Below are 25227 nucleotides of genomic sequence, written 5' to 3'. Positions count from 1 at the left end.
CGGCCTCGAGTGCCTTATTGCATTTATAAAACGGTTACCCCACAATAAAAAAAATACATGATTACAATGTAAGCTGATGGACATATAGACATACACAATCATACCTGAAACAGAAATCTAAAAAATACAGTAATATTCCCTTCTTACTTCGGAAACTGGGCTTTCACACAAACGCGCGCCGCACACACATTAACACATCTCCACATGAGAAGCGTTTATTTGACTTGGGAAGGGCGTGGTCTCAAAAATAATTAGGGGTCACTCATACTTCATTAAATAAATAACAAACCGTTAATTATGCCATCATGCATAATACATAAAACAGTTTTGATGCTATATTATTAATTGTTTATGTTGCTAAGGGTGTTGCTCAGTGATACACAGAACCGTTGGGTGAAGCGGTCATAGCCGTGCTGTACCGTGAATAAAACACAGCTGCTGACCAATCAGAATCGAGGAATGGAACTAACCGTTTAATAGATTACATTATTAGGTAACTTTGACCATCGCCCACTAGATCAACTAACATAATCTATAAAGGTGAGAATCAAGATATTTCATGATATAGTTAATGCGTTTGGGAATTTTTCACATAAAAAGGAATTTTTTTTTTTTATATAAAACACAAGTGCTGTTGTGGCTGCTGTAATATTACATTTTATTTTTAATCATATTAATCATTATCGCCTACTCCTACTTTTGGAGTAATTGATGTTAATGTGATTACTTAATAGAATACATTTTAAGCGTAGCCCAGAGTTTTTCTCCAGGAACTGTTTTTTGGATGCTTGCGGAAGACCTCGCTCGAGTCCAGCCGCAGTGTTTTGCCGCGCTCGCGCGCAGTCGAGTTTGGAGTCTGACCCACACTGTCGAGTGACTCAATGACCGTGAAGTAAAACCGCCAAACCGCGCCCGACGAGACTAACCACGCGTGAAATTAAGAGGGGTCAAACGGCTACTTATGTGTTTTTACAAGCATTTCGCTTATGGCAAATCGGGAAAAGAACAAAAAGACACTTCTAGAGTTGGCGAAGCTGCCAGAGAATAGCTGCTGTGCTGACTGTGGAGCTGCAGGTAAGTACTGTAACAGCTATTGTCAACGCCGCTTTAAACTCAGCCAGCAGTTCTTTGTGTACTTTAATCACTGACATAATATATTGACACCCTGTTTATCATAGTTTACAGTTGCAGTGCTGTAGATATGCATAGTAGCCATGAAGTAAACAGCTCCTCCTTGTCATGTTTCGATCACTGTAACTATGGCTTCAGTAAACTATGGCATTTGTTTTGAAACCGGTAGCGTTTAGTATTATCTGTAACTACCCTAGTTCACTTGAAATTTCTCTTTAATTTTTTAGCTTTGAATGGTTATCCACTTTCCATTTCCGTGCTTTTCTGATTGTTCAATAATTGTATAGAGATGATGGAGATTGGTATTGAGATATAGAGACCGTAGAACTGTATAGAGATCTATAACATTTAACTTTTGTATAACATTGTTTAGAGATGAATCTCAAAAGAGTCATTTTCTAGCTGATAACAGAATAAAAAAATATTGTATATGTAAAATAGTCTTTATTTTCATTAATTTTCCTGGATATTACAATTGCTTGACATGTCCTGTTTTCTCTGATTGTGTTAACTTTACTGGGTTATTTACATGTTTGTTTGTTTGTTTGACTCTTGTTATTTGAAGATCCAGATTGGGCTTCATACACACTGGGAATATTTGTGTGTCTGAACTGTTCTGGAACTCATCGTAATCTTCCTTCTATAAGTCGTATCAAGTCTATACGCTTAGACTTCTGGGATGATGAGCTTGTGCACGTATGTGAACTAAAAATTCAAATGATAAGATATTGCCTGACTGTTAGATTTTGCACGGTCACTGTTTTAATTTTCAGAATCTAGTGGTTACAGTAGGTCATGAATGTGAACCTCAACACTGTTGTGCTTCCTTTTAATGCATTTCTGGATGAGAAGTTCATGAAGGCCAATGGAAATCGTACTGCCAAAAACTTCTATGAGAAATCTGTCCCAGTCTTTTATTATCATCCCCAACCAGACGATTGCGAGTAAGTAGTCCAATCTCTTCTGCTGACTGAAAAGTCAAACCAAAGCATACTTTAATTTAAAACTGAAACACGTACTTAGTGATTTGTTATAATGGGACGGATCTGTTTTGGGAAGTAAAAAAATATATATAGCTGATAAAGCAAACATCTTACCAGCAAGAAAAAAAAGCTGTGTACTATTGTTGCTTACAGTAAGAGGAACTACTGCTTCAACTAAAAGGGGTTTCTGGTATTGAAGTCCAGTCTTTTGATTCTGTCAATTGCACTCTTGATTCTTAACACGTTGCATTGCATATGCATTAGTTGAATATATGGCCATATTCAGCTAAACTAGTACGATCTGCTTTGTTATTATAAAATAGTAAGTGTATGTTCAGACTATAATATATATGTACTGTATGTCATTTACACATCAATTATCCCTTGCATGTAGCTCAACAAAATGCATTCTTTGTACACTATATAGGGTCCTCAGAGAACAATGGATTCGAGCCAAATACGAAAGAATGGAGTTTACAGAGGAAAAAACAGAAAGACCTTATACAGCAGGTAATCCATTTTAGTTCCCAGATGTTTTCTTTTAACCTTTGTACTTTAAAAGTATAAAATTATCTTATTCTGTTTCATCTGCTAATATTAACAATGAATAACATTAATCTTTCAATGAAATTGTTTGCCCTGCTCTAGGTGTCTATGAGGGCATGCTGTGGAAGAAAGGAAAGGATAATGGACAGTTTCTCGAGAGGAAGTTTGTTCTTTCAGTGCACGATTTTACCCTCAAATACTACAAGGAGGATGTGAGAACTTTTTTGTTGAGCAATTATGTTTGCACATCATCAAGAAAAAAAAAAAATTATCGAAGGCATTTGTTGTAAATGGCAGCACAGAATAACCACATGACATTTAAGTCCATCAAAGCTAACAGTATGCATTAATCATCCAATATCTTTCATCTAACACAATTCTAGCTGCATTTTAAAATATTTGACTTTGATTGAAAAATAAGTGAATCTAATGAAGTATTAGGTGCACAAATGAGCTATTCGTTAAACACTATCTGTGCTTCTCAGGAATCTAAGGGACCAAAGGCTACTATTTCTGTGAAGAACCTGAATGCAACCTTCCAGCCTGAGAAGACAGGACATGCTCACGGCCTTCAGATCACCTACTCTGTGGATGATCACACCAGAAACCTTTTTGTTTACCATAAAAATGGACGGGTAAACCTCTGGAATTTTATTTTTTTCCTGCTTTATTTCCGAGAATCCTTTTTGTTTTGAACCAGTTTTAAAGGTAACTTGAGCACAAAACAGTATTTGCTCTGTATTTCCTCCCTTTTAGGAGATTGTCAATTGGTTTAATGCCATTAGAGCTATTCGCCATGTCTACCTGAAAACAGCCTTTCCTACAGCTAGCGATGGAGATGTAAGTACATTTTGTATACTTGATTTTGACTTATGTGTCACCTCAGTGCTTTCAATTTACTTTGCCTAGCTTTTGAATATCTTAAAAACATGTGGAGAGTTTTCTCCCAATGTAGTTGCGTTAACATTGCCACATAAAAAGGAAGTACTGCGAGTTTCCCCTTTTCCAAGTGATTTTACTTCCTAAAACCATTTACAGTTTAAGGCCTGTCTTCCCTTCCATTTCACAACATGACTGATCATCAAACAAACACCCTACACCACAATGCTAACAGGACATGGAAATGTGGTTTTGGTGTTTTGTGAGTTGCTGCATCCCTAAATAAGAGAGATGTTTTTTTTAAGTTGTTTAGCTAACAGAATGCTCTGTGTGTCTTATATTCAAAAGTTGTCTAGGCTAGTTCAGGAACAAATTGTTCTGTGAATAATCACCGTAGATATAAACTTCATTTGGGTCAATGCCATTTGTGCTATATGTTCATCTGGATCAGCTCTGTAGTGTTAGCATTACACTAAAGGGTTTCACTTGGTGTTACAAATAAAATGATATTATAAAAGGTAAACACAAATGTTTATTACTAGAAATATGATTTAAATTTTAATAAATGTAACCAAAGCTCTGTGAAACAGTTGTGAAAGTTGTGATTTTTTTTTTTTGTTATCTTGATTATAAACTCTTAACAATGTGTTTTTTGTCTTAAGCTAATACCATGGATAACCAGAAGCTATTTAAAAGAGGGTTACATGGAGAAGACTGGCCCACTGGTAAGAGTTTCCCCCCATAGATGGTTCTTATTTTGATTCTTTGCATATTTTAAAATCTAGATTTTCCAGTAAAGCAAGGTGTTTGTATTTGCCCTTAAATTACACAAACATTTAAGGATAAATCAGGCTATTCTCGTAAAACACTCTTTAAACACCTCTTCACACACTCACAAACAATAACACACCATTGCATGTTGAACCACTCTGTCCATTTTTTATGTATTTCCAACATCTGTATAGTTCTGCATATGCTATTCTATTACAACTACCATTTCTCTGTTGTGTTTTATTGTCCTGCTGTCTAATGCAGAGTATGGTAGCTCGTAGGAGGAAAAAAATCATTTTACTACCACTTATGTTGAGCATGTGACAAATGTCAAAAGTCTGAAACTTTTGAAATGAATTTAAAAGTAATAAAAACAAATAACACTGGCTGTTTGTGTATGTTGAACAGCAGCGAGAGCCTTTCAAGAAAAGATGGTTTATTTTGGATTCCCTGGACAGGAAACTACTCTATTTTAAAACACAGCTGGTATGAATAGCTTTTTTCCGTTCCTACTGTGTCAGTGTTGGCTGTTTTTAGTTCACTAAACTCTAAACTTGAATTTGAAAGCATTTCTGCTGCATGAAATTGTAGAGGGAGTAATGTGAATTTTCTCTTCTTTTTATCCTAAAGGATGCCATTGAGCTTGGGGTAGTTTTCATTGGCTCAGAGAATCATGGATATTCAGTGAGAGAGTGTGTCCCTAAAGGGACGAGAGGCAACAAATGGAAGTGTGGGGTAATAGTGGAGACGCCAGATCGTCAGTTCGTCTTCATGTGCGAGCAGGAGCGCGATCAGAGAGAGTGGGTGGAGGCCCTCAAAACAGTCATCTCCAAACCCATGATGCCGCAACATTACACCAGTAAGATTATAACACTTTTTATCAGATGTGCTAATTAAATATTACAAAACAAATGAGGTGTTAAAAAAATAACACTCTGTCTCCTTTTCAGCTGAAGCCAATATCCGTAGACGGAGGTGAAGACCATGACTGGATGGGACAATAAGCTCAGACTCTGTCACTAAATTTATTTAAAATGAACTCTGGCATGCTAGGTAAATCTAGGGTTAAAACATTCGAGTCCTAGACACTCAAAGGGAAACGTGGAAGAATGTGACTTTTTTTGGGGGCATTGTTTCCGAACAAGCAGTTTAAAAAAAATTCTCTCTTGGTGCATTTTGGGATGTGAAACCAATCTGAGAAGACTGCAGTAGGTCAGATGAGGACAGACTAACTGGTTGAGCTCTCTGAGGAAAATATGAATGCATCTGAAGATGGATAAGATCTGGCCTCTCAGATCTTGAAACAAGTCTTGACCAAGATGAGAATCGCATTTTAGTAAGAGGTCAATCAGACTCACGTGTGACTGTGAGTCCACATGCAGGAGCTGAGACACCAAATAGAAGCAGAAAATAAGGAATTATGCTTGTACAGAAATGGACACGTGCAAGTGACGTGAAGTGAGTGATGAAAATGCTAATCGTTAAACGCCTTGGTTTCATAAACTGACATTTGGCCAGTTTCTATTTTGTGATAATCATGGGCGACTGAACAAAGCTGATTTGTTTTGATGTTCACTATTCTTCAGATTTGTTTATATTAAAATCTATTTTCAAACCACATATTACATCAATACTATTGCTAGATTACTATTTACTGAAATGTATTTATATTATATTATATTTATTATAGTGAAGTAATAACAGTTTTACAGATAACAGTGACCCTAGGGGCCATTTTGACAATTTTCAGCCTGGATCTTAAATCAGTTTTCAACAGTGATGGTTGTACTTTTTGGCGCTTTCTTGTTAATGTTGTTCAGCAAAGACAAACTTTTACAAATGAAGCAGAAAACTGAAATCATTTGAGATGCAACCCCACAAATATATGGTTTAGGTAATCCTTTAGTTAATGTTTTTCCCTTTTTTTTATTGAACGATACCAATTTACAAACTCAAGTGGGGAACAATATGCATATGAAATAATACACACTTTTCCCATAATTACATCTCCATACATAAATATCCCTGTGTATATCTACACAATAAACAACAAACAATGAACATTCTTTAAACATTTCAGAGGGTGGCAAGAAGAAAAGGGTACAAAATCTTACCTTTTTAAAAAAAAATTTTTTTTAAACTTTTTTAAAATTATGCATCAAAAGAAGAAATACAAACAGAAGACAATGAGGGTAACATACAGTAAAATAATTATTGGAATTTCTTTAGTTTACATACACATCAAAGTCTTTCCTAAAACAAAGGAAAATGTTTTCTTTGAAAATTTACATTCATGAATGTAAAATTTGACGAGAAATAGTAATAAATTAACAATAAATTTGAAGTGAGAAATGTCTATATTCAAAGAGTAACCAAAAAACACAATTTTGGGGGTTATACAGAAATTCTGATGAATATTTTTTAACAAAATTGGAATCTTACCTTTCTTAAAAGGAAAGAGACATACACGGTTTAATACAATTCACCGAGGGGTTGATTATCTTTGGATAAGCCTTTTAAAGATTCTAAGAAATTTGAATCTTTTCTTTTTGAATAATTTTTGAAACAATTTAAAGGGGGTTTACTGTTATTCCACTTACTTTTATGCATATGATATTTATTACCCATTGTAATAATAATGTTTAACATCTTTTTCGAAATACCATCTACATAAACCAAAACCTGAAATAAATGTAGTGAGGGTTTTCAAAGATCTTGCCAGAGGTCGTTGTCACGCGCGTCCTCTCCAGTCCTACAGGAGGCGGTATAACAGCGTGACCGCGAGCGGTAAACAGAACATGTCAGCGCGAGGAGATCCGCGTTTGTCCGTAGCTGCGTTCCGTAGTTACCGGTTATTGGAGGTCAGCCGTTTCTGGCGTGAGCTTGAAATGTGAACCGAGAAATGTCATGAAGTGAATCTGAAGAAAGCAAGCAGTGCCTTCACAGATGCGCAATCGCTTTGTCTCCCTGGCATGAACCAGCTGTGTGTGTTAAACTGGAGTGAGCAGAGGCTTTATTCAGACTGACACCGGCAGAAGCTGATCCGTCCGTTTTGCCCTACAGAGGCCTGCGCTGTTACAGATATAGCTGCAGGATCAATGATCCACGACAAAGAACTTGTTCGTTTTTTATTTTGATCACATCAAAGTTGCAACGATGAGAAAGGACGTGAGGATATTGCTCGTCGGTGAACGTAAGTGAATTGATTCAGTTCAGTTATGTAAGTGTCGAATGGCTGCTGTTAGTCAATTGATTTGCATATCTCTAATTGGTCAATATGTGCTGCTGTTCACTATTATATATACAATAACATCCGTCCATTCTGTATTTTAATGTTTTTACAAACATTTTTCATTCAGCCATATGAAATTAAATTGACAAGTGACAGAATGAACGATATTTTCCCAGAAATAACAGGTATTAAGCTTTTTAAATGTTGTCCAAACTGACTACAGTCACTAAAAATGTTATGTTAATACACATGCATGTGTATTGTGTGTAAAATAACTGAAAGAATGGCAGTTCTAATCATAATTGAGCAGGTCAGCAGGCTCTGATGTTAAAAATGGGTTAATGTTTTTGTTGTTAGTTTATCAGAGTTATTTATAAAAGTTTTAGGAGCAACTTTCACAGGCCTCCAGACTGTCAGAGCTGCCAAAGTTTTGAAAGGTCAGCCAAAATAGTACGTGTCCATGTAAACGTACCGCTCACCAATGCCAAACCATCAAGCTTCAGACCCCTCAGCCTGTCCATTTAATATTTCTCTTTAGTCATTATTGATGTGTGACATTTCAGCGTCTTGAAACATTCAGAATATAACATACCGATCGCTCATCAGTGCGTTTTATGTTTGGAAATATCAGAACCAGGCTTATTGTTATTAACTAAAACTAAACTCATAAATTGTTACTTACAATAAATGTTAACTAAAATAAAAATAAACTGGTTTTATTGTAGGTAGTTGACAAGACAGCATTTCTCATTTTCATTTGACGTACAAAAATAAGTAAAACCGTAACAAAAATTGTAGACCCATTTTAAAACTAAATAATGACTAAAACACAAAATTACTAAAACTGCAATAAAAAATATGTAGACACATTTTTAAAAGAAACACAAAATAATGACTAAAACACAACAAAAAAACTTTGAATTTAAAATGGAAACAAATGAAAAATATTAATAAAGCCTATAACAGCTTCTCAATGATTTGAAAATAACACTGATCAGAACTTGTCCATTAGCTTTTTTGTAGTTTAGTTTACATAAATGTTTATATAAAAGTTAATACGTTTTTACTTTAAATAATTTTTTTACTGTTTGCTAGTTCATTTTAATGTTGCGGTGTGGCATGATTTATTTATTTATTTTTAAGTATTCTTTATATGAAGTCATAAAAGATGCATGGTTGATATTGAAATTAAACAGTTCAACTTAAATATGTGAACTACCCCTTTATAAGGGCGCTCAAATCTTGACAGGCATGTTTTCTGTTGATCATTCGGTGCTATTAATAGATCTAGAACACAGTGCTCATTGTGGACTTCTTTTTCTTTGCAGCCAAAGTGGGGAAGACCTCCCTGATCATGTCACTCGTCAGTGAGGAATTCCCTGATGAGGTACAGTCATTCGCTGAAATGACTCTTCAAGTTCAAAGGGAACTTCGAGTCAATCTTATGCTTGTCTGTGTGCACATGCATTGCATTAGTATTGTGTTTCTCATGCTTGTGTTGTGCATCTCTTGAAAGGTTCCTCTCAGAGCTGAAGAGATCACTATTCCTGCAGATGTCACACCTGAGAGAGTGCCCACTCATATAGTGGACTATTCAGGTATTGATGCATGTACATCACTGTATGAAGAGACTCATACAGCCTGCTTTGCTGTTCTTATGTCACAGCCGCAACCCTCTCCTAAGGTGGTTATTCCTTTAGTTTTTAATTCTCTTATTCCATATTTTTGATCCCACAGAAGCAGAACAGTCAGATGAGCAGCTTTACCAAGAAATATCAAAGGTGGGGTTGGTTTTAGTCTCTTTGCTGACACAATTTAGTTTGGTGTTATTCTTTTATTCATCTCCCTTGTGTTTTCTGTCTTGGCACAGGCCAATGTTATATGCATCGTATATTCAGTAAACAACAAGAAATCAATCGAAAAGGTAAGTCTTGTTTTTTTGTATGCCAAACATAAAAATGCACCAGCCTGTAGTTACCGATCCAAATTCATGTCTTGCTCTATAACTTAACTTCTGATAGTTTTTTTTTTTGTGTGTATAATGAGCTTTTACTTGTGAAATGTGAATGGTTCTGCTGTGTCTCATCATATTGGCATCCCGTAGGTGACGAGTCATTGGATTCCCCTCATCAATGAAAGAACAGATAAGGACAGCAGGTGTGTGGCGTCCTGCCAGGTTTTTTTAACTTACTGTTTTTGTTGTTTGTTTGAACCACGTATTCTATTAAATAAGGTTATGACACCAAAATTTTAGATGCAAGTCAAATTTCACAGTTCTTGGTTTCAATTTTGATGCTGCAGCAAAAAATACTAGCTTAATATATATATATATATATGATTTCAAACATTAATTACCTTTAAATGTCTTTTTGTTAATTGTGTAAGTTTTGTTATTTCAAATTTCTGTTTTCGCCATTAAGATATCTTTATTGCTGACATGGCATTAAAACATAAGTAAATATATAATTCAAACATTATTAAAACACTAAGTAATGAAAAAATAAATTACCCGCAATAGCACAAATAACACAATACAATAGACTCATCAGTTTTGTCCTAAGTGTCTTTCACACTGGCCCTGGGCCATTGGGCCGTTCCTGTTGTCGAGCTCTGATAATATAACTATGCAAATATTAGTGTAAGTACAGAAAATATCATTAAACAGTAACGTTGTTTCCATGTACTCACTGCATAGTAAATCTAAACTTTTTTTTTTTTTTATCTGATTTTTGATAAAATGTATAGAGATTATAAAATATATACATGTTGTTTTTTAATTGTTACTCTGTGTGTCCTTTTGTCTTACTACACCTTTAACCCTATGATTATTCAGGTAGGGTAAAGATAGTCAAATCTAGCCTAAACCATGACGCATTCACCTGCCGTAGGTTGAAGTTCTTCAGGAATGATGTAGAAGACTCTCTTGTGGTGGTTCTTGTTTGAGGCTTAGTTTGTAGTTATAAGTAAAGTCTCACGAGAGTAACAAAAAAATCTCTTATTTTATTAGTTACAAAACAAAGCAGTTAATCCAAAAATAAAACAAAATTACCTAAACTACGACCTCTATAATCAAACTCTAAACAGCAATATTGGAGATACTGTTAAGCGCCCCTCGATATGATATCAGGTGTCCTTCACACTTATTGCAGGCAGTATCTGAAGAGTGGCTTGCTTACTCAGACTTTTTATACTACTTTTTGGGAAACTTCAATTCAATATCAGTCTCTGTGACTCATGTCCTTCTGTCTTCTCCTACGCTGTCATCTTCTATTAGCACTCTTCTCCTCCTTTGTAGTATTGTTTGTTTTACATCCGCTTGTGGTTTTAAACCTTCTCTTCACTCCAGTGTACCCTCTTAGTAACCTTTGTGGTTCGTAACAAACGTTTTTTCACACCTGTTTTACAGTATAAACACAGGAAGTCATGCGCATTTATCTAAGCTGTACATCAATATCATTTAAAGCATTTTAGGTATCTTCATATTCAAGCATATATGGCATCAACTCAAAAGCAAGCAAAATAAAATAACATTGAAACAGGTAATTGGCAATATCATTATCCATATCCAAAACAATATGTGACCCTGGACCACAAAACCAGTCATAAGGGTCAATTTTGACCCATACTATGCATTGTTGGCTATTGCTACAAATATACCTGAGCTACTTATGACTGGTTTTATGCTCCAAGGTCACATATATACATATATTTGATACATGTATGATTATGTATATGTCTATAAAACGTACAAACATGCATGCATACTTTTAACAACACTAAATGATGCATAATTACATGCAAGTAACCCTAAACCAACCCCTAATCCTAACCCTAACCATATAGTAAGTACATGTAGTTAATTAATATTACTCGGTTCCTAAATGTATAATTACACTGTAACAAGGACACCTTAAAATAAAGTGTAACAAAAAAATTCTTTCTTTTACCTAATTTAATATACAGAGGCATCTATAATCAAGCCATTCTCAGGCTGATTTCCAGAGGGAAAACTGATGACATGTTTTTCTCTGGAGATGACTGATCTCTTTTTTTTTTTTTTTTTTTAAATTTGATGGCACAATGGCACACAAAAATTACACACATGATTCAAGGATTGTGTCTGAAGCTAATACATGTTTTAATCCTATTGTCTTGTCACAGAGTACCATTGATCCTGGTGGGGAATAAATCTGACCTGGTGGAGCACAGCAGCATGGAAACCATCCTGCCCATCATGAACCAGTACTCTGAGATTGAGACCTGTGTGGAGGTGAGAAATGCACTGAGTCTGCACAGTCTGATCTAAACGTAGGTGAGGACGTGCTGTATGTGCCTCTCGGAGCTCCAGTGGCTGTGAGACTGAGTGTGTGCAGAGGGGCAGGAGTGTCATGGAGGAGAGTGACGTCACCCTTTGGGTCATGTGTCCATCGCTCATTCCTGCTTTACTAGAGGCATTGGTTTCAGTCTAAAAGGAAAGACAGAGCTCTCGCACTCAGAGTCTAGTGAATGCAAATCAAATCAGTCCTTTATTCCTGTGCACATGAAGCTTTACTTGATTTGCATGCCTCTGTATCGTACACTGTTTTTTTTGTTTTTTTTTTCACCACCAAGAAAACCACACCTTTTTTGTCTGATATCTTCTGCAGTGATACTGCAAGGTGTCTACCATTATTTGTTTGATCTCAGATCATTATTTTTTTTTTTTTTGTGGGGGAAAAGAAATTATATGTAAAAGAAAACAGTTAAAATCAATATGGGAGGATAATATGGATGAATAAAGTTAATTTAATAAAGTAAAATGCAAGTATTTGACTTTGTATGTCAGTTATAAAGCAATTATTTGAATGGCTTTGCAGTGTAAACAAAGTATGTAAATATTTTTTTGTGATATATTAGGCATGTTCTTATAGACCATGCATTTAAGTTTTATACAAAATATAATGTGGTTCCTTCCCTGTTAAAGATCTCTGTCTGATACCAAAACAATTATTATTTATTGTTTACCGTTTGTTTTACAGTTGCTTAATTAATATTCATTAAAAAAATATGAAACCGTTTTAAATTAAATGTTCATTTATATTAGATGTAGAGGAAAAAAGGGTAAAAAAATAGAAATAAGAGTGCTGTATTTTTTGAATATATGTGGAAGACATAAACCATGATGTACTTTACTGATGTAATGATTTTATTCATTCTTAGTGTTCAGCCAAAAACCTGAAAAATATCTCGGAGTTGTTCTACTACGCCCAGAAGGCTGTTCTGCACCCGACAGGACCGCTGTACTCTCCAGAAGAGAAAGAGGTCAAATATTACTTCAGCTGGACTGCTGGGCCTGTTAATATGACCACTTTATATTACAAAGAAGAACATCAAAATATTCAAATAAGTAATGTGTTCCTTTCTGTTTATTCTCCAGATGAAGCCTTCTTGCATCAAATCACTTACTCGCATTTTCAAAATATCTGACCTGGACAATGATGGCATTCTAAACGATAATGAGCTTAATTTCTTCCAGGTGAGAGCAGTTTTCTTCAGCACACTGTGCTCAAATTGCGGTGGCATTTTAATACTTCCTCAAATAAATGACAGGAGTGGTTGTTTACACACACAGCTGCACAAACTGCATATTAATGAGAGCGTCATTTTCTCAAGCAACTTTGTTGATATTGCATTGCAGAGAACTTGTTTTAACATACCTCTGGCACCTCAAGCCCTGGAGGACGTGAAGAATGTTGTGAGGAAAAATATGTCAGATGGGGTTAAAGACAATGGCCTCACACTGAAGGGTGAGCTGAGTAGAAAAACAAACATCGCTGTCTTTTTATATCACACTTATACAGTGATACTTGGCTTCCCATTGTTATCATTTTGTTTAATATATATATATATATATGTATGTGTATATGTGTGCATGTTTGTAAATTCCTCCTGTTCCTTCATTTTTCAGGTTCTGTTGTGTCTGAGATGTGCTCTTTCTCTTGTTTTCTAGGTTTCCTGTTCCTTCATACACTTTTTATTCAGAGAGGAAGGCATGAGACCACATGGACTGTGCTCAGGAGGTTTGGTTATGATGATGACCTGGAGCTGACCCAGGAATACCTGTTTCCACTGTGAGTCCCACCCCAGATCCAGTACTTCAACTTTACATGAATCATGTCTCATCAAGTAGCTCATATATCATCTCAGGTTGGATCACATTTTTTGCAGATCTGTTGCGCTGCCCCGTTTTGCAAAGAAACACACAAATTCAAATTGGGGTTTTCTAATTAGTTCAGTAGAATTTCTAACATCTATTTGTTTTCCTAGGTTAAAAATACCTCCAGACTGCACCACAGAGCTGAACCACAACGCCTACCTCTTCCTCCAGAGCGTCTTTGACAAGCATGACAAAGTGAGCTCGGCCAAATGCAAATATGTTTTCCAAACAGCTGCATTTGATAAGGATGGTTATCTAGCCTCAGTCAGAGCATGAATGAAGATGATTGACTGACTGTACGCCTCCTGGCTCTTTGTTTAATTGCGTAATGCAAGGGTGTGTTTTACGCCACCGCATTGTAGAAGGACATGTCAGGATGTGGTGCACAAATTAAAGATACCCATGTAGGAAAAACTAAAAAATAGTAATGAACGCAAGAATGGGCCCGTAAGAATGGCCTACTGAATTAATCTACTTTTTTCTCACCCCACATTGTTTGTGTATTAGGATCGAGACTGTGCCCTATCTCCAGATGAGCTGAAGGATTTGTTCAAGGTCTTTCCCTACATGCCCTGGGGTCCCGATGTCAACAACACAGTCTGCACCAATGAGCAAGGCTGGATCACTTACCAAGGCTACCTTTCCCAGTGGACGTGAGTGCTGCCTTCATCCTACAGTACTTGAAAATGGAAACAATGAACATTTTGATATTTGTGTTCATCTGAATGAATGACCGAAACAACATGATTTATCTTCATCTCAGGCTAACAACATACCTAGATGTGCAGCGATGTTTAGAGTACTTGGGTTATCTTGGTTACTCTATTATCCAAGAACAGGAGTCACAAGCAGCTGCTATCACAAGTAAGAGTGCTTTAGTGTGTATCTTGATTCGTTCATTCATATATAAGGGCTGATTTCTAATTCATTAATGTGTCATTGTTGTGCAGTCACAAGGAATAAGCGCATCGACCTGCAGAAGAAACAGACCCAGCGCAGTGTTTTCCGCTGCAATGTCCTAGGAGCTCGAGGCTGCGGAAAAAGTGGCTTTCTGCAGGCTTTCCTGGGCAGGAACCTTACGGTGAGTACAAATGCCTCACAGGATCATGTAGTGTTTTGACTTGGGCTTGATTTTGACTGTGTCTTTCATATTGCAGCGTCAGAAGAGGATAAGAGAGGACCACAAGTCTTACTATGCCATCAGCACCACTTATGTTTATGGACAAGAGAAATATCTGCTTGTAAGTTGAAGTTCTGTTGCTTTGTCCACTAATGTATCGTCATCTTCATGTCTAGCCTGTGCTGATTGTTTTTCTCTCTCTTTCTCAGCTGCACGAGGTGCTGCCGGACTTTGAGTTCCTTTCCGAGGCTGATCTGGCTTGTGACGTTGTTTGCTTGGTGTATGACATCAGCAACCCACGTTCTTTTGAATATTGCGCTAAAGTCTACAAGGTTAGCATATTTAAAATATATATATATATATATATATATATATATATATATATTGGTAAAACTTAAGTCAGTTTGATACTAGCTTGGAGCGCAGGTTACGTCCTGGTTATGCAATTACCGTATATGTTCTTTATTAAATGTGACGTTGGTAAGAAAAATAATAAATCTGCTTTATTAAAATAGACTTGCCTATATTGAAAATAAATGTTTTCAATTGTAATATATTTTAAAATGTAATTTATTCCTGTGACGGCAAAGCTGAATTTTCAGCAGCTACTACTGGCGTCTTCAGTGTCACATGATCCTCCAGAAATCATTCTAACTTGGTGCTCAAGAAATATTAAACATAAAACATTATTATTATGATTGTTGAAAACAATTGCACGGCTTAATGTTTTTTTGGAAACTGATGCATTTTTTTTTTTTTTCAGGATTTTGATGAATAGAATGTTCAGAAAAGCAGCATTTCTTTTTTAACATTGTAAATGTCTTTACTGTAATTTATGATCAATTCAATGCGTTGTTGCTGAATAAAATACCCCCCCAAAAAAAATTCTTACTGACCCCAAACCTTTAAATGGGATTTGTGTTTGGATTTCGCAAACTGGCTTATATTATTCTAGTTTCTTATTGTGCAATTTTGTCTTATAGTCCACATATGAAAAAAAATTAGTAAGCAAAAAAACTATCTATTGATTCTCCAGAAATAACCTTGATTCGCCAAGATGTTATCGCAAAACTATTTCTTTTGCTTGTTTGTCAATTTATTATGAATCAGTTAAAGCTCAGTGGGCGTGGTCAACAGTCACCAATCAACAACAGCAAAAAAATAAGCTCAATAAAATCACAAAAATAACTCCACACATTAAAACTGTGATTTTTCTTTCACAGAAACACTTCTTGGACTGCAAGACACCATGTGTGATTATTGCTGCCAAGTCAGACCTGCATGAAGCCCGTCAGTACTATAGCCTGTCCCCGCTGGATTTCTGTCGGAAACACAAGCTTCACCCGCCGCAGATGTTCACCTGCAACACAGCCGAAGCACCCAGCAAAGACATCTATACCAAACTCACCACTATGGCCATGTATCCGTGAGTATAAAGCCCCTTCTTCAACCAGACCCATCTGCTCCACTGTCTACTACTCCTGTTAGATCGTGATTGGCTCCTCTGACTCTCCCTCTTTTGCTTGTCTATCAGTTTGTCTCCTTAGGTATCATAGTAGCAGCTAGCTGCAGTATCTTGGAAAGCTGATCTTTCATTCATTCGGTTTCAGAGTTGTTCAAGTATTATTTGTTCTATGGTCTTTTAATGTAGTGCTTAACAATTTCAGGTTTCATTTATGTAGTGGCAGGTGGTGATGCAAGCTATGCACCAGTTCTTTCTTAAGGCTGTGTATGAAAACTTTAGTTTAAGTCGTAACTGATTTTGACAAAAAAAAAAAAAGTGTGTGGAAAAGTGTGTACGTGTAAAATTGCCTGCTACTGGTCTGGACCAATTTATACAATACAGAGTACTAATATGCTGAATTTTTGGTAATCTATTCTTAGGAAAGAACTTTCATTTGAAATTTGTTGCTCTTTATTTTCTTAAGAAGTTCCAAGTTTTTTTTTTTTTGGTAGGGCTGCACAATTTGGCCCAAAACTTTAATTTACAGATCAATAACAACAACAAAAACAACAATAATTTTATAGTACATCTGTCAAATTTCCATACTTATATTTATGGCTATTTTAATCTCTTGTTTTCAAACATTAAACCATTGAGCTTTTATTTTGGTGGCAAACTGCAGGAAGCTCTTCTAGGGATCTTCATAGGTCTTCATTTACTCGGGTTGTTCCAAACTTGTATGAATTTCCTTATTCTGCTGATGACAAATGAACAGTTACCTGTCCCTTTGACTTCCATAGTATTTTTTTTCTTACTGTTGAAGTCAATGGGTACCAGCAACTGTTTTCATTTTTGGATGAACTGTTCCTTTAAACAGCAGCTGGTTTATAAGCGCTTCTCATTACCAGTCTGGGAAGATGATTGGTTCTCAAATGCATGTTATAAGGGACCAAAAAGCTCACTGCAAAATGCAAAGATGGACTTTGGAATGAACAGAATTTACTGCAAACCGAGCCACCATGAGACATTGAAAACACTGATCATGAGCTGGAAAGAGGTGTGCTTCACTCTGAAATACGCAGCACAAATATTTAATGAAATTGCAGTTTTTGTGATTTGATAATCACACTAAAACCATATCACTATTATTAGGTTTAGGTTTTAGATTTCTAATTTTTAGAATTAGGTTTTATTTGGATTAATCATGCAGCCCTATTCAAGCTTTTTGCTTGAGTTTGTTTTGCTAGCTTCTAGGAATCTTTCCTTTTGTGTGTTTTACTTGTGATGTTTCAAGGCTTCCCAGTGTACTTTCTTTTCCTGTTCTTTCCATTTGCATAACTTGTCTCTAAATAGCCGGTTTTCCCAAGAATCTCTTCTCACAGCAATAGAATAGTTTCTCCCCCCCCCTTATATTTCCTGTGCTGACCTCCCTGCACTCCTCCATCTCCAAGCCCAAGCAGAGAAGCAGCTTTGGGATCCAGCTCTCCTGGAACTGTCACATGATACTGACTCTTCCTGTCTGTGTGTGTTTCTGCAGCCACGCCAAGTTACGCTGCATGTGCAGCTGCAACAGGTGTACCTATTGCATCTGTCACAACCTCCTGAACTCTGAGCTGGTGCGCTCGGTAAAGGCCAAATTCTACAGTGCTGTTCTGAACAGGTCTCTGAGTATAGCCCTATATATCCCCCATTCACCCTCTCTGCAGGGCGATCTCTCTAACCTCGGCTTCTTAACACACCACCTCTCCTCTTTACTTGCTGTTGGCCTGACAGGTTTACATTGCATATCCACAGAGAGATGTTGGGAGATGTTCTGGATATGGTAAAATTATCACTTCTGTGTTATTTTAAAGTTCAAATTTACCATAACTATCAAAAAGTCAGAGATGTCTGCAAGTAGACTGGCCAGATGCTCCCATTGACTCTTTCATCCACACAAAGCCCAAACATATGGCATTTTAGCAGCTCTTGTTGATTAACATTGTATTTGAATCCAGCGTTTGCTATTTAAGTCTCAGTAATGCATATGAGGTATGGTAGCGCACTTTTGATTCTACTTCAGGCATCTTAGCAATCGTTTCTTAACCCAGTGTGCGACGCTGACTAAATCCTGCTTGCGTGCTTGAGCTTAACTTTTTTTTTTTTTTTTTTTATAAATATGAATGTTAAGTTAAAACTAGAGATGGGAATCATTTTTTTTAAATACAAGAAACAAATGATTTTAGTCTAGGGATGCACGATATTGGATTTTTGCTGATATGCCAATATTTTTCATATAATTTTGGCCGATACCGATATATTTCCTTTTTGTTTGGAAACAACACCAAGTCTCTCCTGTGCAGAAATTCTAAGCAAAATATTTGTAATTTTGGTTAGTTTTTAACAAGAACTTATTTGTTAGAATTAAATAAACCATAATGAAGGTTTTTTCACAGCACATTGAAACTTTGACCCCCCCAGAAAGATGCAGTGTTAGCCCTAACATTTTATTTTATTTATAAGATTTAACATTTGTACATGGTCTAAAGCAAAAGAGTTGTAAAAATATTACACACTAATGAATAAATTAGTATAGCTTCTGACCTTTAAATCAAAACATACTCATTATTTTGACATCAATTACTGCTTTATTTAATCAGAAACAGTTTAAATGTTACTTGTGTTGGCTATTTTACTTTTAATTTAATTAGAAGTAGGCCAACAGCGTCCCCTACAGATTAAAACTCCTTACCGAACGGGCGTTAGGACCGGGGGGGGGCTGCTGCTGCACGTGCTATTACTGTTTACACTATCACACACCAAACGGTTCATTCTGTACTTGCTTTCACAGATTAAGTGCAGCCATCTAAATCAGTGAATTTAATCATCATTCAGACAAAACTTTGCTTGAAAAATGAGCCACACTGCTTACATGATCTAATCACTAGCACAACCTGAGCACATGTGAGTTAATGTATTCCTCTTATCGGCATAATCTTTCTTATCGGGCCGATGCCGATATTTACTTTTAAAGCCATTATCGGCCGATTACGATATCAGTCCGATAATATCGTGCATCCCTATTTTAGTCACATTTTTCACATGACTGTTGCTGAACACCTGAATTTCTCTGCCAATGTTGATAGACACTAAACAACAAGCATTTGCAAAACAAGGACTCTTATGAATGATTCTTTTGAATAATTGCGTCAAGACTGTAACTTATTCACTGAGTCAGTTGAGTGGTTCTTCCCTAAACTATAAGTTGTTGTTTTTTTTCATGTCTAACTTAAACCAAACATTTATTGTTCATTATTGTTTACTTAAGGCTTGTTAGACCTTGTCAGTGTAATTAGTCATTATTCATATGACGACCTATATTTAAAGATAAGGATCATGTGACACTTAAAGGATAGTTCACCCAAAAATGAAAATTCAGATTAATTACAGAATTTTCATTTTTGGTGAACTATCCCTTTAAGACTTGAGTAATGGATTCTGAAAACTCAGATTTGCCATCTCGGGAATAAATTCAAAATAAAAATGTAAAACATACATTACAATAGAAAACAGTTATTTATTTAATATTTCACAATATTACTCTTTCACGGTTTTTTCTTTTTTTTGTGCAAACAATCTCAGCCTGATTGAATGTGAGAAAAAAATCTTTATTTAAAAAATGAAATTCTTTTGATTTCCATCTCAAGTTCAAATGTTTTTGTCCTTTTGTGTTTAGGCATACTCTATGGAAGCCCATTTCCGCCACCAAATAAAAAATATTCAGTATTTTTATCTCAGAATTCTGTCTTTTTTTCACAGAATTGTGAGATATTAACTCGCAATTGCGAGTTATAAAGTCAGGATTGCGAGATAGAAACTAGAGAGAGACTTTTTTTCATCACAATTCTGACTTTAGATATAAACTCGCAATTCTGAGAATTTCCCCCCCCCTCAAAACTGGACTTTAACTCGCAATTGTGAGAAAAAAAAGTCAGAATTGCATGATATAAACTTAAAGTCAAGTTTTGAGGGGGGAAAAGACTGTTCTCAGAGTTGCGAGTTTATATCTCACAGTTCTGAGAAAAAAAGTCAGAATTGTGAGTTTATATCTCAGAATTATGACTTTTTAACTCTCAATTGTGAGTTTATATCATGCAATTCTGAGAAAAAAAGTCAGAATTGTGAGATAAAAAGTCGCAATAACCTTTTAAATTTTTTTATTCCGTGGCGGAAACGGGCTTCCATAATACTCTCATTCAGGTTTATGCAGCATTGCTTAGAATTGTTTATTTTATACCTTCAAATGGATATGTTTGTTCTCAAACATGCCATAAACATTAAAACCATAATAAGTTTAAAAAAGGAATCTTTTGGATTTTGGACAGAATAAGACAGATTTGCATTTGTCCTCATGATGTTTAACCTTCTTTCTAGTGAGTTGAGGTGGATATGCAAGCAGTAAATCTGCACTAATTCATTAACTGGTTCATATGAGCCCTTCCTTTTTGGTTGCATTTCTTCCTGAGTTTTTTTTAGATACTGAGCAGTTGATCTCTTAGATTTCATAGATCTTCTAATCTTTCTTACTGCTTATAAACTGTAACACCAGAAGAATGCACGGGTGTGAGTTTAACAATTTCCTTACTCTTATTTACATAGAAAAGAGTAAGTGATCATTAATGTTATTGCAGAACTTTATTTTATACATCATATTTTCTTTAAAGCATGTGCCTGTTCTTACACCCCTTTGGGATTTCATTCTCATGGTGCACAAAATTTTGTTAAAGCTTTATGTATTTATTGCATTTAAATCTATCTGTTGAATTTAATCTTGTGAATTTTTGTTCTGTCCCTCCATAGGTGTTCCTTTTCATTTGTTTGGCTTGCCCTTTTCGTCTTTGCTTTGCATCTCTTTACATCATGTTAGCAGTCTGCACATCTGTCCCTATCCTCTCTAACCATCATCTGTTTCTCAGCATTAGTTAAGAAAGCTTCTTCAGGACTAACTAGTCATATGCAGTGATGTGACATCTAAATGTCCCATTTTGTGTTGGATTGCGTCTGTATTTGGATTACTAACATGTCTAACTTGTTGCTGCTAATATAGTGTTTCATCTAAAACACAAGCTTCCCTTGCCATTATTGTTTGGTGCTTTGATGGATAGTATTTCATGTATTGTTCTCAACTGTCATTTAGCCAGTCATTTAATAGTCAGTCTGCTGTTTAAGAAGTGTTTCGTCAGGTTGTTAAAAAAATATTATAGCTAAAAAAAAATGTTTTTAATTAAATATCATCATATATACATTTACATCATATATACTTTACAGTATATCAAGCAAATTTGTTAGAAAGTTTTTAAAAATAAATTTTGTGTATATGTTAGGGATGTTCATTTTAACCGTTTAACCGTTAACCGACCGATAAGAATTTTGACCGATTAATACAATCAGTTAAACGGTTTAAAGTCACTTATTTATTTATTTATTTTCAGTAATTTATCAAGATATTTTAAAAGGTTTAATGCATGGTTAAAATAAGCTATGCGTATTAAAAAAAAAAAAAAAAACGTTTTTTAGAGAGAGAGAAAAAAAAAAACATAAGTCGCATTTTATTATTTCATTCATAAATAGGCCGACGCGAATTACAAATATTGTAATAAACACTGTAAACATAGCTATGCTATTTTAGTTCCCCTCACTCCACAACAAATCCTTTCAATTATAGGCTATTTAGAAAAGAACAAGAATTAAAAATGTAAGTAGCTATAGCGACAAACCGAAACGAAACTAACTAACTGTTCGACACAAAATCAAATGTTTCCGTATTCGCGATGTATTTGAATGCCAAAATATTATTTACCTTTTATGTACAGGCCTACTTCACTCGCGTTCCAATATCCACGTAAAACAAAATGTTTTGCATAACTTCACGGCGGTACGGTGATAACGCTTAACGGCACAGATTTTACTACATATTTAAACTGAGCGGTGTTTTTTTTTTTTTTCTTCCATATGTTTGACTGATTGTTTTTTATAATGATAATGAACAGGCTGCATTGTCAAGGTAGAATGCTAAACTGTGTGCGGCGCTGGAGAAATCACTTGATTTTTTTTTTTCTTCTAACAGTGGAAGCAATCCTTTTAGTCATGAAGATAATCGGAATTGTAAAAGATTAGGGTCGTTTGCTGCTTTTTGCTCATGTAAAATTAATCCCCGAAAAACAAATGTTAGTATTTTTAACGGGTCACAGACACTTATTCTTTCTAATTTAATTTTAGTTCTAATTTAAAATAATCTTGTCGGTTAACGGTTAATAATCGGTTAACAAGCGTCGGTTAGGAAAAAAAAAAAAAAAATATATATATATATATTAGTTTTAAAAAATGAATTTTATATAACACATTTGCTTGATATACTGTAAAGCCACTAAATAACCAGTCATTAAGTATGAAGAAAAAAGATTTTTTTTTTCAGTGACAAAGCTGCCATTTCATATTAATAAGCGGGTGTGTAAGAGTGTGTGTTTACAGCATGTGGTGAGCAGTGGGGTACATTGGGGTGGTCCTGTCGGGTGTGCGGTTGTTGAACTGCCATGCTGTGTGCATGTGTGCATAAGGTTGAGACCTTTTATACAAGATGTGGGCACGTTTCTGTTGGCTGACGAGGAGTCCAGCCTCACCCATCAGGTTCATGCAGTCAGCTTTGTAGAGGACTCGGTCTACATGGAGTCGTCTGTCGACCCGTTTGTGCCCGTTGGTAACAGGTAAAGGCCCTGCTTACTGGAGTACAAGGTGCCACAACTTAAATGGCGTTTTAAGTTCAAAAAAGGATTCTTCTTGAGCTGGTTAAATGAAATTCTTCTTTACTTTTATTTTATTTTTCTCACCACGTCCTTGAGGTGTCTGCAGATGTCATTGATTGATCTGATTTGTGAAGATTACTCAATACTTATGTTGCATTGTGAATGCCACCTTTGTTGCTTTAATGGGATCTTTTTTTCAGCTATATATTTTCATAGGTTACACACACACACACACACACACAAACATTGATCTGATAAATCTTTAAAGTCTTGTGTCTCAGTCTTGAGTTTGGATGTGCAGCATTGAGCTGGATTTGTGTTGGGTGGGTTTAATCTCACCAGAGACCTCCTGTTTCTGTTCGGTTTCTCACTTTGACCATGTCTTTATCTTCTGAGCGGTGTTCCTTTTAAACATGTTCAGCCCCTGAAAACATTAGCTGGCTCTCTCATGCTCTCCTCTGCTTTCCCATGCTGCCTCTTTCCCCATTTCAGTGGCTTACGTGTTTGTGTATATCATGGGATGTCCAATAGGCAAAACAAAATACATTTTTACTAAGTATTAACACTATTATATGCTCAAATAATTGTCAGGGTAAATTTCATAAAACCTTATGATAAAAAATAAATATATAAAATAATAATATTGCATAATCTACATTTACCTATTTACTTACCTTTGAAGGACTTTTTAGTTAAATGCCTTTTGCCTGTGAAACAAAACTTACTCAATATTGCATACATCTTTGGTTTTTGAAAAGAGTGAAACATACTTTACTTTTAGAAACATAGTTTAGTTTTTGTTTTTGCATTATGGAAATGGAAATTTGGGAGAGATTGTTCTTTCAAAGAATGGTATATATAAATATATTTGTATATAATTGGTGATTTAGGGATGTTAATTAAATCTGGTTATATCTATATAAACGAGATTTTGTCTTTTGTCATCTCACAAACCGTATGAGTGCACTTATGTTTTATTAACAAACATCCACTTCTTTCCTTTTCCACTTTTGCTGTTTTACAGACACATGACCCAAGCTGACCTGAAAAACTCTACGTTCTGGCTGAGGGCGAGCGTCGGTGCCACCGTGTTTGCTGTTCTTGGCTTCGCCATGTACAAAGCTCTCCTCAAGCAGCGGTGATCAGTGCATCCGACATGTTATAGCAGCCCCAGCCCTCTGAGAAACTACAAAACCTATGATCCCTCATTCCATCCTTATTTCATTTTAGAAGAGAAGATTCCTAGTAATACTTAGCTACATTTTGTATAGTTAAAACTGCCTTTCCCGAACCAAGTGTTATAGGAACTCACCTCATCAGCCATGTGGTGGAACAGGACATCTACAGTAACGGCGGGAGCTGTAATCGTGTCCTCTGCTGTTCCGACATGAGGTTTTTATTTATGCACACTGATGTTTTCCTCAGGTCAGTATTAATTGGTGTGACCTATATTGAAGAGACAGCAGAGCGTGAGGGTTTACTGATAGGTGACTGAACACTATGTTTATATGTGTATATATCTTACTGGACATTCTAAGATTGTCTCTAGTTAGTGAACAAACCATATTTGAACTGTATCAGATAACACTCGTGCTTGTGGGAGAAGCACTGAAACAAAGCCATTTCTCATGTAAAGGTCATTTTACTCTTGGCACATCTCAGCTGTGTTAATTTATTAGCCTTATTTCTGTCTTTTTTTGGCATTGCTTGAAACAGTCATAGAGCTACGGATTCTTTTATGCAATATTTGCTTTTTATTTTGTTCATTTATGTTTGTTTTTTCTTTTCTACCCATGGCCTTTATAAAGATTATGCACAGGAAAAAACCCTTTTTATGTTCAGTAATGAGATGGCGTAAATTGGTTTATTCCAAACCAGACTAATAAGGATCTGCTTGCTACATTATAAAGACTGTATGAATTCTTCCTAACTAACAATCATGTAGAGACAACGTCATGTTTGTTCTAATGTTTCAGCTCTTATGCATATGTAACTTTCAATGCAGTTTCCCAGTTCAGAACCATGGCATTGTTGCACATGTGGGTTTTCAAACATTTACAATAAATAATGGTGTGAATAAATCTGTCTTGTTGTGTTTGCTTCTGAGACACCTACTCGAATTTTACTTCGTGAGGATTGTGTG

At 35.7% G+C, this 25227-nt stretch overlaps 2 protein-coding genes across 5 annotated transcripts; both read left to right on the top strand.

Annotated features, from left to right (window-relative positions):
* The first annotated feature begins 610 nt into the window (after nucleotides 1-610).
* Nucleotides 611-5935, top strand: adap2 (ArfGAP with dual PH domains 2). The gene is made up of 11 exons (XM_058771991.1): nucleotides 611-1074; nucleotides 1697-1827; nucleotides 1984-2075; nucleotides 2542-2624; nucleotides 2763-2872; nucleotides 3146-3295; nucleotides 3417-3500; nucleotides 4202-4264; nucleotides 4719-4796; nucleotides 4941-5169; nucleotides 5261-5935. The coding sequence occupies exons 1-11, from the start codon at nucleotides 987-989 to the stop codon at nucleotides 5287-5289; spliced, it is 1137 nt and encodes a 378-aa protein (XP_058627974.1). The 5' UTR covers nucleotides 611-986; the 3' UTR covers nucleotides 5290-5935.
* A 1180-nt stretch (nucleotides 5936-7115) lies between these two features.
* Nucleotides 7116-25139, top strand: rhot1a (ras homolog family member T1a). 4 transcript variants are annotated; one of them, XM_058769971.1, is made up of 21 exons: nucleotides 7116-7503; nucleotides 8871-8929; nucleotides 9059-9140; nucleotides 9280-9323; nucleotides 9413-9466; nucleotides 9647-9699; nucleotides 11704-11812; nucleotides 12742-12843; nucleotides 12959-13057; nucleotides 13220-13328; nucleotides 13532-13652; nucleotides 13849-13933; nucleotides 14246-14391; nucleotides 14502-14602; nucleotides 14689-14819; nucleotides 14896-14979; nucleotides 15068-15190; nucleotides 16082-16284; nucleotides 17840-17962; nucleotides 22899-23045; nucleotides 24109-25139. In XM_058769971.1, exons 1-21 carry the CDS (start codon nucleotides 7467-7469, stop codon nucleotides 24224-24226), a joined length of 2130 nt encoding a protein of 709 aa, XP_058625954.1. In that variant the 5' UTR covers nucleotides 7116-7466; the 3' UTR covers nucleotides 24227-25139. The 4 variants fall into 4 exon arrangements, with proteins under 4 accessions (XP_058625954.1, XP_058625955.1, XP_058625956.1 ...); XM_058769972.1 differs by lacking the exon at nucleotides 22899-23045 and having other exon boundaries at nucleotides 24109-25136; XM_058769973.1 differs by lacking the exon at nucleotides 24109-25139 and having other exon boundaries at nucleotides 21142-23039.
* Nucleotides 25140-25227: the final 88 nt, after the last annotated feature.

Source organism: Onychostoma macrolepis, chromosome 03 (genome assembly GCF_012432095.1).
Source record: "Onychostoma macrolepis isolate SWU-2019 chromosome 03, ASM1243209v1, whole genome shotgun sequence".
NCBI classification, from domain to species: Eukaryota; Metazoa; Chordata; class Actinopteri; order Cypriniformes; family Cyprinidae; genus Onychostoma; species Onychostoma macrolepis.
Note: the sequence above shows the minus strand (reverse complement) of the source record. Positions and strands in the feature narration are given on the sequence as shown.

Coding starts and splice junctions, on each gene's coding strand:
- adap2 (XM_058771991.1), top strand. CDS start 987: ATGGCAAATCGGGAAAAGAACAAAAAGACACTTCTAGAGTTGGCGAAG. Junction 3,296..3,416: donor TTTACCATAAAAATGGACGG/GTAAACCTCTGG, acceptor CCTCCCTTTTAG/GAGATTGTCAATTGGTTTAA. Junction 5,170..5,260: donor GATGCCGCAACATTACACCA/GTAAGATTATAA, acceptor TCTCCTTTTCAG/CTGAAGCCAATATCCGTAGA.
- rhot1a (XM_058769971.1), top strand. CDS start 7,467: ATGAGAAAGGACGTGAGGATATTGCTCGTCGGTGAAC. Junction 7,504..8,870: donor GATATTGCTCGTCGGTGAAC/GTAAGTGAATTG, acceptor TTTTCTTTGCAG/CCAAAGTGGGGAAGACCTCC. Junction 14,603..14,688: donor ACAAGCAGCTGCTATCACAA/GTAAGAGTGCTT, acceptor ATTGTTGTGCAG/TCACAAGGAATAAGCGCATC.